At 36.8% G+C, this 16,888-nt stretch overlaps 1 protein-coding gene across 6 annotated transcripts in view; it reads right to left on the bottom strand.

The window, feature by feature from the left end:
• BRDT (bromodomain testis associated) overlaps positions 1-16,280 on the bottom strand; it is a 61,197-nt gene extending 44,917 nt beyond the window's left edge. For 5 of the 6 annotated variants that reach the window (XM_039236485.1, XM_039236487.1, XM_039236488.1 and 2 more), the window contains exons 1-5: positions 14,800-14,871; positions 14,607-14,707; positions 5,394-5,643; positions 4,454-4,591; positions 2,605-2,719 (exon numbers count right to left, since the gene is read on the bottom strand). In XM_039236485.1, coding sequence (XP_039092416.1) covers positions 2,605-2,719; positions 4,454-4,591; positions 5,394-5,582 — 442 coding nt within the window. In that variant the 5' untranslated portion in view covers positions 5,583-5,643; positions 14,607-14,707; positions 14,800-14,871. Of the gene's footprint in view, positions 1-2,604; positions 2,720-4,453; positions 4,592-5,393; positions 5,644-14,606; positions 14,708-14,799; positions 14,872-16,045 lie in introns of those variants that run through there. The other variant, XM_039236486.1, reaches the window with a different exon arrangement.
• Positions 16,281-16,888: the final 608 nt, after the last annotated feature.

Raw genomic sequence — 16,888 nt, 5'->3', positions numbered from 1 at the left:
CGACAGACACAGTTTCTGTCCTTGTTTAGCATGTTGTCTAGTGTAAGAAATAGAAAAAAATAATAATCAAGTTGATTACAAATGATGCTAAGCACTAGAAAGGAAGTATATGGAGTGCTGACTAAAGGCAGAGACCTACTATACAATAGATAACCAAGGAAGTTTCTTTGAAGAGGTACCAATTAAGATGTTACTGGCAGTAAAAATGTATTCCAAGACACTCAGCAGGGAAAACTTCAATGAGTGAGATGCAAGTAGCTCAGGATGAGAACAGAGAAACGGGCAAAGTCCTGATCCCAAAGGGGCACAGTAGGGATTTAGACTTCATTTTAATATGGGAAGCTTAAGAGAGGTTTTAAGCAGGTTAATGATGTATTCTAGTTTATTTTTAAAAGACTGCCTTTGGGGCACCTGGGTGTCTCAGTCAGTTAAGCCGTCCAACTTTGGCTCAGGTCATGATCTCACAGTTTGTGGGTTTGAGCCCCGTGTCAGGGTCTGTGCTGACAGCTAGCTCAGCCTGGAGCATGCTTCAGATTCTGTATCTCCCTCTTTCTCTGACCCTCCCCTGTTCACACTGTCTCTTTCTCAGAAATAAATAAAATATTAAAAAAAATTAAAAAGAGAAAAGAAGAGTCAGATGCTTAAAAAAAATAAAAGACTGCCTTTATGTGGCACATGGGTGGCTCAGTTGGTTAAGCATCTGACTCTTGGTATCAGCTCAGGTCATGATCTCATGGTTCATGGGTTTGAGCCCACAATGGACTGTGTTGATGGTGCAGAGCCTGCTTGTGATTCTCTCTGTGTGTTTCTCTCTCTCCCTCTCTGCCCCTCCCCTGCTTATGCTATCTCTTTCTCAAAATAAATAAATAAACTTAAAAAAATAAATATAAATAAAAGACTGCTATTGTATAGAGAATAGACCACAAAGAACAATCTGGATCATGGGGACTAAGAAGACGGTAGGCTAAAGTAGTAGTATTGCAAAAACAATCTGAGGAGTCATTACAAAGAATACCTAATGAACAGAATGTGAGAAAGAATCAAAGCAAGGAAGGAATCAAGGACAACTTCTAACTATTCTGGCTTGAATAGCTGTGTATCCATACCATTTTCTGTTACACAGAATAATCTAAGGAAATTCAGTGTTTAACTGCAAGCAAGGTAAATGAGAGAAGTGTATAAGACATCCAAGTGGAAATGTCCAGTGCCTTGAAGATAATCATTGGTTTCTCAGAGAGGACTGTGTTAGAGACATAGATTTGGGGATTAATAGCATGCAGATGGAATTTAGAAAAAGGATACCTAATATCAAACCCTAAAAAGAAAACCCCAATACTTTCTATGTATTTTTTTTTTTTAAGTTTTATTTCTAACTACAATGCAAATTGAACTTGAGAGTCAGGGTGGTTCTCTATCTTTGTAACCCCCACAGTATGTGCATTTTAAGTGACAAACATCCAAATACATAATGACAGAGAAACAAAGTCAAAGAAATTTTGTCTGAGGGAATCTTATGCTTTTAGCAATAATCTGAGCATCTGAAGCAGGTAGGTACAACTTAACCATCAAGAAAGTATTAAAGATTTTTTTTTTAAGGGAAGCATTCTAAAGATAAATAATTTTTACTTTGCTTGATAATATTTTATGTCATCACTTTGCTTTAACAATTTAAATAGCATACTGATATCCTCTTGCAGAACCCTAGGCCATATATTGTCAGACTTAAGATCAACCTTTTCCAAAGGTAAGAATAAAATAAGAACTTTAATAAACAGTGAGTATCTCACTGGATTGGCTAAAGCTTTAAGTCATGACCCATCTTAAAGATCTATCAACAAGGAAAAAAGGACACATTATTATCAATTAAAACAACCTTTACAGTGGTGTAAGTCCCCTATATCCCAGCCACTTAACTATATACTTTACAAACACAAAAGCTAAATATTTTCCTGATATTATACATGAGGAAAGTATCATGGAATAGTGATTAAGAACTTAACCAAAATGTACACCTGCAGTGATCCAAAAATAAACCCACATTTCATCTATGACAACTTTGGTTACTTCTACAATAAATCCAACTGAATACCTAAGATTAGTTTTGTAAGTTCATATTTAATATTATTAGCTGTAAAATATTTCTCTCTAAAGTTTGTTTATTTGTTTTGAATTAAGAGAAAACAGGAGAATCCTCAGACTCAACAGTAACATTTCATTCTTAGCTATGGGATCTTTTGTTACAAGGAACATTGACAATTTGGGCCCTCTTATTATATAGCAGAGATGTAAGATCCACTAAAAATACTAATAAATTTACTGGGTGCCTACTATGTGGCACTGTGCTATAGGGACTCTCAGCCTCCAAAGCCATAATCCATACAATCCTCTCTAACCTTGTATATATAATGGCCATCCTTGTTTTCAAAGTTTGCCTTACTGTTTAAATGGACCAATAGAATATGATATAGAAGGACATCTGAATGTATATCCTTTGAGAGATTTATTATTTAGCTCTAGTCATTATATTTATACACGCACATGTACACATTCATTTAATACAAAACACAGAGAAAGAAAGAAAAACATAAATCTTTTCTGCCTTACCTTTCTTTATTCTTTCCTTACCACCTACAATTTGTTCTTCTTGTGGCATCTGAGATAATTTCTGCCTAAACAACTTCTCTAGAGCTTGTGCCATAAGAACAATGTCATCTCCAGGCTAGAAAATATAGAAGATCATACACTATGGTCAACAAGTCAGACTACCTTAGAGAAGACAATGACACAGTACTCTTAGTATTTATTTAACAGTATTTAGTGCTTCTAAATTAAGTTTAGAAAATGGTGTAGCGGCTCATATTTTAAATTCTAACAAGTCATGTTAGACTGTAACGTGTAACTTCTAAAAACAACCCAGGTAGCCTTTATGAGTAATAGGAGGTTACAGTCCAACCAACCCTACTAATACAGAAAGGTTTTAGAAATTAAAATCTCTACCTCACAAATAAGTGAAAACATATTCATGGCTGTGCAAAGTACATGATTTGACTTGATGTGATTGTTTTCAATTAACTATAAGTGATAAAATGACACTGAAGAGCTGTTTTCGTTTTTAAATCTTTTTTGAAAATTTACTCTGCGAGAGCACGGGCAGATGGGTGCAAGCTGGGAGGGACAAGTAGGGAGGAAAGCAAGACTTCCAAACAGGGTCCACCCTCAGCTCTATCCGTGGGTGACCTGAGCCGAAATCAAGAGTCAGTCACTTAAATGACTGAGCCATCCAGGCGTCCTCTCCCCCACCTCCTTTTTTAATCTTAACTACCTGCTTAGAAATCTTCAGTTTGCTTTACTCATTACTGACTTAAAAACAAGAAGAAAAACAAAAACAAAACTAAATCACAAAGCAAGAGCCTAAAGCAGAGAACACTGACTTTGAGTCAGGTATGTCAGGAAAATTACTGAACTTCATTTTAAAATGTTAAATATAAAAGTACACTTGGGATTGTTAAATTAAAACGAAGTTGTCAATGGCACTTTCAGAATACCATTAATTCTGATGTTTTAAAAAAAATCATATTGGCTAAAAGTCTTAAATTTAAGGTGGCACCGATAGTTTGGGAACCAAATTTCTATTACATTTCAGCATCACTAGTGAATTGGAGTAAATGCAATGCAAGTTTTAAAATTTTTAGATATCATGTAGCAGCTTAAAAAGGATGCAGTACTCTAGAAAAAAGGAATACTATATGGAGAAAAAGCTCAATACACAAATCCAGTTTTATGGATGAACGCAAAAGTGAAAATTAAAGTCAAAATGTCCATATACAGTATCAGACAAGCTAATGCATCAACACAAATGCAAACACTACTACTAGAAAACAGAATGTGTCTTATCTTTAAGTTAACTTGTCATGAAGTTTAGATATATATAATTTGTTTGATATACCATGAACATTTAGTTTAGATTAGTATATAATAAAGTTTATCATTTATAACCAAAATGGCAGAAGTATGGTAAAGAACACTTTGAAATGATCCTTTATTCACAGAAACCAGCTATCATTGATATTTTGGCTCAGGTTATGATCTCATGGTCTGTGAGATCAAGCCCCACGTTGAGCTCTGCACTGACAATGCAGAATTGGCTTAGGATTCTTTCCTTCCCTCTCAGCCCCTCTCCTGCTCATAAGCATGCTCTCTCTCTTCCCAAATAAATAAACATTTCAAAAAATAAAAAAAGAAAACATAAAGAACGATTACAGTTACTCAGGCAAAATTATGGCAGATAGATTGTGAATATTGACACGTAAAAATTATGAAATCCAGTAAAAAACAAACATTATCCATAAATATGTAAAACACCCCCAAATCAAGACATGAAATCTAAAATCAGCACACTTCTTATGTATGTAAAAGCAAAAAAAATTATCAAGTATAACATAAACCTACATACCTTGTTGTATAAATAACAATTTGAGAACATTGTGTTGAAGTCTTCTATACACTCTGAAGCCTTCACATAATATTTATGTTCTAAGCGCTTCTTAATTGTATTTAAATCCATTGGGGTTTTGATAATGGTGTAATAATCCTATGATTTTCATGAAAAAATTCTAAATGTTAGCAGTAAGTACAAATTCATTACAATTATTGGTACGCAAAGAAATTTAAGAAACTATATACTTGTAACTAGAAAGAACAATTGATTCCCTTTAAAAAGCTACAATCAAGAAACCCAAATTTTTGTGATGAGAAGCAAAGCTGACTGCCATGACATTTTTTTTTTCAGAGAAAAAAATAAACAACAAATAGGAATAACAAAGACAAGAAAGTAAGAGTAGAACTATCCTGGAAAATAAAAACTGAAAGGCATGTAGAAAAACGTAGAATTTATGAAGTATGACAGATCCAGAATATAATCCCAATGCCATGATTTACTATGTAACAAATTACTTAACCATTCTGTTATCAGAATGGCTAATATAGGCTAAAAATTCCTAACATAAGACCTAAAGTTGAATCCTATGTATGATGCCCCTAAGTCTACCAAAAAGTGTCAAGAGCAACTTCATGGAGAAGGAGACATTCATGACAACCTTGCATCAAAAGGTCAAATGACACATTCAAAAAAAAAGTCAAGTGACATATTCTATAACAAGAAAGCATTTACTATAATTTACTACAGGCTGTTAAAATACAAATTTAAATGCCCAGAAAAATGAGCTTTGTCATGTAAGAAAAAATACTTATTGGGAAATTCTTCAGTGGTGCAGAATAAATTAGGTCTTTATCAAATTAAATATATTTTATAATATTAAAGACTAGTTTATTTCTTTCAGATATTTATGGGATTTTTCTCTTTTATAGTTAACATAATCATAGGACACACTTACAGGCAGCTTTAGCTTCACAGCATCCACAGGTTGCTGAAATGGCCACGAAAAACTATGCTTCCATAAAGCCTTCAGGACAACTCTTTGTAGATATTGCAGTTGATTTGTCAATCGCCCATTTTTCTTAGTATTTATATATTCTGGTGGTGGAGGGTTAACAACTGCTGTTTGTCGACTTGACAGAGACATTCTTAACTGCGTCAAACACTGATATTACAATGTTGCCTACAGGTACACGTCCTTACACGTCCTTAAAACACAAAAACAAAACGAAGTTACCTTCAAAGCACGTTTAATATAGTTTCTATAGGAACTAAAAAGTGTTAGAGTAGTATATTTTACAGCACATCATGAGTAAGACAAAAAAGCCAAATGATAAATGAATCCATTTGTACACAAATACAAACCTTTTTCTATATAAATACTAAGAGTGGTTTCATTATGTATGCCTTAGTTTTAGATAATTTACGGTATTTAAAATTTTCACTGTATTTCTTCTGCCTTTCTAAAACACAAATTGAGGTCTTAGCAGGAAAAGTCTGTCAGTTCCTGGTAAAAAAGAATTAATAGGAAATGTTTACAGTTACTCTACAATTATTAATTTAGTGAAAGAAGAAAGGCAAAATAAAGGATTTTTTTCTGGCTGATTTAAATAAGATGACTTTTTTTTTTTTTTTTTTTTTTTAAGTAGGCACTATGCCCAATGTGGGGCTTGAACTCATGACCCTGAGGTCAAGAGTCACATGCTTTAACCGACTGAGCCAGCCAGGCACCCCTAAAGCGATTTAAGACCTCATTATTGGGGCGCATAGGTGGCTCAGTCAGTTGAGTGTACAACTTTGGCTCAGGTCATGATCTCACGCTTCATGGGTTTGAGCCCGACATTGGGCTCTGTGCTGACTGCTAGCTCAGAGCCTGGAGCCTACTTTGGATTCTGTGTCTTTCTCTCTCTGACCCTCCCCTGCTCATGCTGTCTCTCTCTCTCAAAAATAAGTAAAAAACATTAAAAAAATTTTTAAGCCTCATATGACATATGACACATATTAAAATGCTATTCTTTAGTGTATATTACTACATCTAAAATAAAACTTCATATTTAAGTAAGACAGTATTAACATTCCTACACAGCATTATTACTTTAAGGAAAAAGGAGCAAAGGTACTACAAAGTACATCAATGAAACAAAAAGTGTATTTAAATTGTCCATTTTTTTTAGAATAGTGTTAAATTTAGCCAGTGTTATTTGTTTGCATTAAAGCGGTATTAGTTCTCAACCACATATTAGTCACTTTTGGGTCTTCCTAAAAAATTATGATAAAATACATAACATAAAATTTACCACTTTAACCATTTTTAAGTGTACACTTCAGTTGTATTAAGTATATTCATTCTTGAGCAACTAATCTCTAGAACCTTTTCATCTTCTAAACTGAAACTCTATACCTATTTAATAACTCCTCATTCTCTCTTCTCCCCATCCTATCTTGTTTCTATGAATTTAACTACTCTAGGTATCTAAGTGGAATCGTATTATTTGTCTTAGCATAATATCCTCAAGATTAATCTCTGTTGTAGCATGTCAGAACTTCCTTCATTTTATAAAGTTTAACATTTAATTATCTGTACATAACACTCTGTATATCCATTCATTCATCCATAGATACTTGGTTAGCTTCCACTTCTTGACTGTTATGATTACTGCTATAAACATAAGTGTATAAATATCTCTTTCAGACCCTGCCTTCATTTTTTATGGATACACCCCAGAAATGCAGAAGAGAGAATTGCTGGATCATATGGTATTTTTTTTTGAGGAGACCCATACTGTTTTCCATAGCACCAGCAATATTTTACATTCCCACCATCTACAGGTTCACAATACTTTTTATTTTCTTGTTGGCTTTTCATTAGCAGCCATTATAATGGGTGTGAGGTGTGGATCATTTAAAAAATACCAATGATGAATGTCCAGACCCCAGTCTTTGGAGATGGGGCTTGCTAATCAGTTTGCTCTTCAAACTTCCCAAGTGCTTGAGATACATAGACAGGATTAAGAACTACTGCACTACAGTGAACTAACTTGAGGTGTCATATTACTCTTCTCATGTTATACAAATATGAACTACAACTTTTTTAATGTTGTTTTGAGAGACAGAACATAACCAGGGGAGGGGCAGAGAGGGAGGAAGACACAGAATCATAAGCAGGCTCCAGGCTGAACTGTCAACACAGGGCCTGACACGGGGCTTGAACTCATGAACCATGAGATCATGACCTGAGCTGAAGTCACTTAACTGAGCCACCCAGTTGCCCTGAACTATAACTCTTAATGTTATTAAGAACAAAGGGGAAATTCTAGTTTTGCAACTAGAAATTCAGTTTTGCAACTAAAACTAGTTCTGTTTTGTAATTAAAGTTAACCTATGTTCGGAGTGTCCCAATCACTAGACTCTCCTCTTCTTCGCAGAGATAGCCACTAGGATAACTTTTATCCCCATAGATTAAATTGTGACTGCTTTTAACCTTTACATAAATGTAGTATTATTTGCTATGCATTACATTGTGTGTAGCCTTTCACCAATATCATGTTTCTGAGATGTATCTGTTATTTGTTCATCTTCATTGCTATATAGTATATTATGATTGAATTAGACTATAATCAATCCATTCCTCTTGTGACTTTTGGGTTGCTTCCAGTGTTTGAGGCATGTTTGTTGTACGTGCTATGAACATGCTTGTAGTGAATATGCACATACATTATATTGGATATAAACCCAGAAGTGAAAATGTTGGGTCATAGGTTTTGTGTGTTCAACTGTAGTAGATAGCAGTTTTCAAAAATGTACCAATTTATAAGAGCATTTTTGAGAATCCCATTTATTCCATATCCTTGTCAATATTTAGTGTTATTGGGGTGCCTGGGTGGCTCAGTCGGTTAAGGCTCATTGACTCTGGTCATGAGCTCATGGTTAGTGGGTTCGAGGCTTCATGGGCTCTACATGGACAGTGAGGAGTCTGCTTAGGTTTGTCTCCCTCTCTCTCTGGCCCTCCCCTGCTTGTTCTCAAAAAAATACAAAAAATTTTTTTTCATCTAAAAATATTATCAATGTGTTTCATTCATCCATTCTGGTGAGTGTATGATGGGATCTCATTGTGATTTTAATTTGTATTTCACTGAGGATTCAGGTCATGAGAAACCTGTTTAATATGTCTATTGGCCACATGAATATCTTCTGTGTCAATTGCCTGTTGAAGTGTTCTACTCATTTTTGTATTGGGTTGTCTGCTATTATTAATTTTTAGTTCTTCATATAGTCTGAATACAAACTTTGTTATGCGTGTTCTAAGTATATTCTCCATGCTTTTCCTTTGCAACCTCTTTTTAAATCAGCATTCTTATCCCCTCCTCCCAAATGCTAATCCATCAGCTATTATTACTCTGCTTTGCCACTACCTTATTTATGTACTTGTTGACTATCTCCCAACCCCTCTCTCCTGCTTTGTCTTGATCTAAGACATTTTGAGGTCTTGTCTGACTAATGCCTAGGACAGAGCCTACAGGGGCTGAATTAAAGTGTTCAGATTCAGTTTTATTTTAGAGATAGAGTAGATGTGATGTTTTTATATAAGGGGAAATAGGGAAATCAAGAATGTTTCACTTTTAAGGTGCCTAGGTGGCTCAGTCAGTTAAGCACTTGTCTTTAGACCAGGTCATGATCTCACAGGCTGTGAGTTCAGGCCCTGCACACGACTGTGCTGACAGCTCAGAGCCTGGAGGCTGCTTCAGATTCTTGTCTCCCTCGCTCTCAAAAATACCATTAAATTTAAAAAAAATTTTTTTTTTTTAAAAAACAGAGTGTTTTACTTTTAGGTCCCATTGCTCAGGAATATGCCTTTAAAAAAAGATAAATTAATTAATGCTTATCAATTAAAAAAATGACTTTTCCAAACCTGTTCCCCTCATCTAAACCTCATACCCTTTTGCAAAGGATCTGTTTATGAGAAACCCTTTATTTAAAAAAAAATTTTTTTCCATTTGCTTTTGAAAGACAGAGAGACAGAACACTAGTGGGAGAGGGGCAGAGAGAGAAAGGGAGACACAGAATCTGAAGCAGACTCCAGGCTCTGAGCTGTCAGCACAGAGCCTGATGTAGGGCTCAACCCACAAACTGTGAGAACATGACCTGAGCCAAAGTTGGACACTTAACTGACTCAGCCACATAGATGCCCTGAAGAGAAGCCCTTTAAAAATTAATTTCCCTTGACTTCTTTTATTTCCTATTCTATTTCCCATTACTTCATAAGTGCTTCACCCCTTTTCCAAAATCCTATTATTTCATTAATCGTTCCTTTATTTCTGCTATTGTAGATTTCTTTTTAAATTAGGCTTAAGGCTTTCTTCTACTTAAAGAGTATATAATACATAATCTTATTTCTTGATCTTCTTAAGAGTATATTTTCTATACTCTTATTTTTGAGTCTTATTTATAATTTGCAATTACAAATTAATCATTTGTAATTAATTTCTGCTGGTATTTCTGTCTGTAGATATGCTCTAGTCATCCTTAAAATTTTTCCTTAAAAACACCTTTCCACACAAAAACCTGCACACAGTTGTTTATAGCAGCTTTATTAAAACTTTGCCAAAACTTGGAAGCAACCAAGGTGTCCTGCAGTAGGAGAATGGATAAACTGGAAAACATCCAGACAATGGAAGGTTATTCAGCAACCTATCAAGAAATGACCTACCGAGACAGGAAAAGACAGGGAGGAATCTTAAATGCACATTAGGCAAAAGAAGCCAATCTGAAAAGGCTACATACATAGTGTATGATTCTTATATATGAGATTCTGTAAAAGGCAAACTGTGGAGACAGCAAAAAGATCAGTGGTTACCAGGAGCTGGGGAGAGGGAAGGAGAAAAAGATGGAGAACACAGGATTTTTAGGGCAGGGAAAAGACTCTGTATTAGATCATAATAGATACATGCCATCATACATTTGCCCAAACCCTCAGAATGAATACCACTCTTACGTGAACTCTCATGCCAACAAAGGACTTTGGGTGATAATGAGCTATCATTGTAGGCTCATCTACATATTTTGCCAAAAATATGTAACAAACTTTAAGACTTAACTTTCATATAACAGAAAATTAAAGGGTGAGGGCACCTAGGTAGTTCAGTGGGTTAAGCATCTGATTCTTGGTTTCGGCTCAGGTCATGATCTCTCGGTTCATGAGTTCAAGCCCCACGTCAGGCTCCACGCTGACAGTGCAGAGCCTGCTTGGGATTCTCTCTCTCCCTCTCTCAAAATAAAATAAACTTAAAAAAAAAATTATTAAAGGGCTAGAGCTGCACTGTCCAATATAGCGACCTTTAGCCACATAGAAGAATTTAAGTTCAAATTAACCAAAATTACCTAAGTCAAAAACTCATCCACATTTCAAATGCTCAATAGCCATAAGTCTACTGGCTACTGTATGGGACAATGCAGCTATAAAACATTGCCATCACTGCAGAAAAGTCCTGTGGGACAGTGCTAGAAAAAAGTGAAACAAAACCATTAAGAAAAAAAATGTAGAATATATAATATTCTGTAAGACAAAACCAAAACAAGTAAAAAAGAAAAAGATAAATGGCCTATTTTTATAAAAAGATTATAAAAGAAAATGTGAGAAACTGAAGACATAACTAAACTCAGTTTTATCATCCTAGGTCAAATCTTGGTTTGAGATTAACAATTAAAGACTTCTTGGGCACAACTAGGGAAAATCAGGGAATTGTTCACTTTGACAGGTGTGAGAATACATTATGACAGGTGTGAGAATAGTATGGTGATTATGAAAATAAAGTGATTAAGAAATTGATGTTAATAATATCTATCAAAATAGGTTTTAAATGATTTGGGACAAAAAAACCCATATACACAAGCAAACATGGCAAAATATTGACAATTGTTGGTAGATATACAAGTGTTCCTTGCCCATTTTTCTATATATTAGGAATTTTAAGGGGCACCTGGGTGGCTCAGTCAGTTAAGCGTTTGACTTTGGCTCAGGTCATGATCTCACGATTTATGGGTTCAAACCCTGCATCAGGTTCTGTGCTGGCAGCTCAGAGCCTGGAGCCTGTTTCAGATTGTGTCTCCCTCTCTCTCTGACCCTCCCCTGCTCACGCTAGGTCTCTCTGTCTCAAAAATAAAAATCTATAAAAAAAAATGTTAAGCAATAAACTTATGGCACACTGTGGCTGAAGACTGCAGATGGACCATGAATAAGACCTCTGATTTATCACTGGGCAAAAGAACAGTTAATATTTTATAATCTGATTATCTCGGGAGTAAGCTCTGCTTTCTTTGGCTGGAGTGTGTGAGGTGTGTGATGTGAGGTGAATCTCTAGTCCAGCAATAGAGGACTAGGAATTGTTCCCTTTATAAAATATTCTTTATAATCACCCCAGTCTTTCTGTTCAATGTATTTTAACCTTCTGTTTCTTAAAAAAAATTAACTTTAAATGTTAATTATGTTTTAAAGACAGGAAGAGAGAGAGCACAAGTGGGGGAGGGGTGCAGAAAGAGAGAGAGAGAGAGAGAAAGAGAAAATCTAAAGCAGGCTCCAGGCTCTGAACTATGTCAGCACAGAGGCTGCTACAAGGTTTGAATTCAACAAACCGTGAGATCATGACCTGAGTCGAAGTCAGATGCTTAACGAACTGAGCCACTCAGGCACCCCTTATTTAAAATTTTTTTAAAGGAGTTGTGGTGTTTTATACTTGGCAAATTTCTGTTAATTGATACTAAAGCCTTTATCTTATTAATTTTAATAATTTTGTTAATTTGTTATTAGAAAATGTTCTCAATAGAAAACAGAAAATGCCAGCATAATGGTTCAGCAACACACACCCACAAAAGATTTACACCTTATTTGATATAATGGTGGGTCCTAATCAGCTGAAAGGTGTCACTTAAACGCCAACATGATTAAAGTTTGGAGTTACAAGTATACTGGCAAATATACATAACCTGTAGCCTCTCTCATCTCTGTTAAACTTGACTGTTGTTTCCGATGTTTACGGTGAGTTGTCATTTTACTGTTGTTTCTGCTTTCAGACACTTTTTACTAGTGGAAAGACAGCATGGGAAGATGAAATCTAATCTCAATAAGAATTCAATGTTATATAACAACCACCACTGACAACTGCACAAAGACAATGTACCATGAATTATGAAAAGTTCTGGTTTATTTACTTTGATGAAGATAATCACATAATGCGTATCACCTTGTCAGATCATTTTATGGTTCCATGAGCAAACTCACTGAAAATCAGATGTTTATTTTATTTGAGAGAGAGAGAATGCCTGCAAGCAAGCAGGGGAGACGGACAGAGAGAGAGAGAGGGAGGGAGAGAGAATCCCAAGCAGGCCCCACATTCAGAACTGAGCCCAATGCAGAGTTTGATCCCACGACCCTGGGACCATGACCTGAGTTGAAATCAAGAGTCAGACCCTCAACTGACTGAGCCACCCAGCTGCCCCCAAAATTAGATCTGTTTTGTCTACTCAGTAGTTCATTGTAAAACAATCTTTTGAGTTCTGGAGAAGGTCTTAAAGATGATGTACTATTTACAGAAGTCATTTAAAAATGAGTTTATTTGAATTTTAACATCCACGTGGTATGAAAGGCATACAACAAAGTTTCCTTTCCTATTCTTGTCCCTTAACCAAATAGGACCCCTCCTTACTTTTAGCAGTTTCTTGTACATCCTTTTAGAAACAGTGTCTTTTACATTTAATTCATATTAGAAATTGTCCCAGGGCAGCTCCCTCTATTTTTTTAAGTTTATTTATTGAGGGAGAAAGAGAGAGAGAGAGAGGTTGAAAGGGAGAGAGAATCCCAAGCAGGTTCTGCACTATCAGTGCAGAGCCTGACATGGGGCTTGACCTGATGAACTGTGAGATTATGACCTGATCAGAGATCGAGTCACTTTCTTAACCAAATGAGCCTCCCAAGTACCCCTAGTCCCTCTATTTTTAATGGCTTTCCAGTATGAAATTATATGAATATGGACGTACAATATTATATATAATGTTGCAATCAATATCCTTATAAATATATCATTGCATACATATGTCAATACCTATTAGAGATATTTTTTTGATCTGGCCTTTGGATATACTTCTATTAAGATTTTTAGGACACTTTGAAATATTGCTATATGTTTAATTGCCATTGAGAGATTATTCTAATTTATATCTCTACCAACAACATACAAGAATAAAAATTTAAACTTCTAAACAAGTCTTTGAAGTAGTTGTGAATATTCCAGTCATTCCTGACAAATACTTATAAACCAAATCAAAGGTTTCCTGAAATGCACACATGAGCTAAAACATGTTTCCAAAATGTTACAAGAAATATACAAGTTCACCTCTAATTTAATGTAGACACAGACATATCAGGAACAGTCTGATCTCTTTAGCAAAGGTTTCACCCTTCCAAAAACATAAAAACCAATCAGCTGCTTGAGTTTGCAAGAAAAAAATATTTACATAATTCTTCAATTATTACTGCCCTCAGTGGTGCAAGTATTAAATTGTGTTGCCCTATATGCTTACTGAAGTCTCAAGGAATTGAGCTGATTAAAAGACAAAAATAGTATAAATTAATATATCTGTGCCTAGAAGACTTAATTTTAGAAAGAATTGAAATTTTGAGGTTTTGAGTAAAGATTGTTTAAAAACCTCTTCCATCATTTCGATAAATGGCAGAGAATAAATTATTCTGCTGTGTGGTGGCACTTCTGGTTGAACTTCAGAGCAGATCTTACACATGCAGAGAAGCAGCACAGCAAAGAACTTGAGTTTGGATTCTGAATACCAAGTGGTTCCAGGGCTCAGAAAAGTCAAAGGCAATCCAACGGGTGTGAGCTCAAGTACGGATTCCAAATCCTGCATCATCAAATGAATAGTCTCCAATTCAAGGGAGAAAATGGTTTCTTCAGAATAAAATCAGGCTTCACTTAAAGCCAAACAGATGATTTCTAGAAAATGTATATTCTTCACAATGATTCAATCTTCTCTTCTACTCCTCCCTTCAGTCTAGAAATGGGACACCCTCACTGTCTAGAACTGTTCCCAGGTACTCTACATAATGAGATAACAAAAGTCCTTGATCTCTCTTGCCTATATCATCAGCATTTCTATACTAGCTTACCCTCCATGTACACTTTAAGTCTCCTTAAAAATTCTTCTCTTGATCTTATTGTCTCCTTGAAGCCTCAGTCTTCTCTCTTCTGTACCTCACACCGGAGCATCCTAAAAAATGACATTGTCTTTACTCCCCACCTCAATTTTGTCCCTGCCATGCTTCTAAAATTCCTCCTACACTAAGGCTAATTAATACTTACCATACTTAGTTGTTAAATAGATTCTTTTTGAGTCATATCTTACTTGACCTCTCAGCAACATCTATCACTAGACTATCGTGACTCTCTTGAAATTCTTCTCTGGTTTCCAGGATACCACAATTTTTTTCCAGATTCTATTTGTTCACTTATTACATACTTTTAAAGCACCTACAATGGTGCCAAGCATTGAACTAGGAACTGAGGATACAGTCTCTTTAAAGAGACTTAATAGGTAATTACAACAGGATACATATAATTACTGCTTTGATAGAGGTAAGAGCTGGGTGATAAGGGAATAGAGTCAGATTGGAAATCCAGAGGATGTTACCTCCTTCATAATCTCATTTTCTGCTAACCCATTAACATCCTCCAGGGTTCTTCCCTTGCTCTTTTTTTTTTTAACTCCATCTACACACTCCCTGACACTTGGATATAAATTTACATATTCTGAATACTTAGGGTGTTCCTATATTCCAACCCCCAAACTGCTTTTTTTGTTCAGTCCCTTGTTACTCCCACCTGAATTGATACAAAAGTGAGGTTTTGAGTTTTCTTCAGTAATTTACAGCCACACTGTTCATTCAACCCACTGCTGTTCCTGATATACACATATATAAACCCCTTGCCTATCTCATTAGACTTCTATGTTGCTACTATCTCAATCCCCAACCTGTGTCAGCCACACTAAAAAATGTGCAGTTCATGTCCCACCACACTTTGTGCTCAACACCTGTCCATGGCTTTGAAAAATTTCTTCTGCTTACCAGAGCTCCTCTCCCCCATCACATTTTAGGCTAACTTCTATTTGTCTTTCAAGATACAGCTCAGTTATCACTTCTACCCAGATACCTCCCTCATCCCCTTCTACCCACTCAGGTCCTTCCCACGGGCCCAAAAGCACCACACAGATTACCCAAAATGAACAATAATATACCAGCAACAACTAAAGCTTCGTACTGTCTCCTGCATTCCCAAAACTACAGTATATCCCGCGACCCACCAAATCAATCCTAGGCCTAAGAGAAGCACAGAAACCAGGAATGTTTTTCAAGAGTTGGGGGAAGGCGGTTGTGTAACCTGAATGTCACACCCTCGCCCTAATCTCCTTCTTCCCACCCCTTCTTTGCAAAAAAAAAAAAAAAAATGCCAAAGCGTTTGTAAGAGTCAAGTCCCCAGTTTTTAAAAGGGTCCACTGGGGCAACAAGCTTGAAGTTGGTAAGCCAAAGGAAAGCAACTGGCAGCTCACCTGGGCAGCAAGGCACGCAACGGGATGGCCTCGCCAACTGCCTCGCCGGTCGCACAGTGTTGATGGGGGAGGGGAGAAGAGCAAACAACGGTTGCTTCCTACTCAGGATCCCGCCGAGGGCCCGGATCCCAAAGCGGAGCACCACGTAGAGGCTCTGTCACCTTTGGTGAAAAAAAGACCTTATCTGATCGTTCCCTCCAGCTTATATCAGATGAAGCGGTGTGAGGTAGGAGTTCTTCGCCGACCGTCACCACCAGCTCTCGCCCTACTGGCAGCCGCCACGAGCCGGCACTGACAGGCGCCTTTATCCGAGGCCGGCTGCAGGCGGCCCACCCATTGGTCTGAGCGCGTCACGTGGTCATGCCTGGAGCGGGGCGGGGAGTAGGGTGAAGTCTCTGCTCCGTGGCCAGGGCTTTCAGCCGAGGTTTAAGGTCTTGCCTCCGGGGAGTGCACGTTTGTTGAGCCTTTACGGAATGCCAGGTACAGGGCAGAGAGCTGGGGGTTTAGGAGTAGGAATGCCACCCAAGAGTTTATCATTAAAACAATTCACTGAATTAGCACGATGTTGTTGGGGGGGGGGGGGTGGTGCGGGGCGTCGTGAGTTTGGGCTTGTGTTGTTTCCGTCGTTTTCATACTTTTCTCCAGTCCTCCCCGCAGTTCCCATCTCCTGCACGTAGTGAATGCTCGGTATTATAATAGCAGCTGAAGTGGGAGCCCACATGAGCTCGTTGGTTTTAAAATGGCACTTCAGAGCATTTTCACAGCAGCTACGTGCAGAGAGTGACTTAGGATTTTGAGAGTCTTGGAGACTACCTCCATTTTATTTGTGGACGTGTATTAAAA

This window comes from Hyaena hyaena, unplaced genomic scaffold (genome assembly GCF_003009895.1).
Source record: "Hyaena hyaena isolate Hyena2069 unplaced genomic scaffold, ASM300989v1 scaffold_111, whole genome shotgun sequence".
NCBI lineage: Eukaryota > Metazoa > Chordata > Mammalia > Carnivora > Hyaenidae > Hyaena > Hyaena hyaena.
This window is presented reverse-complemented; position numbering and strand designations above follow the sequence as displayed.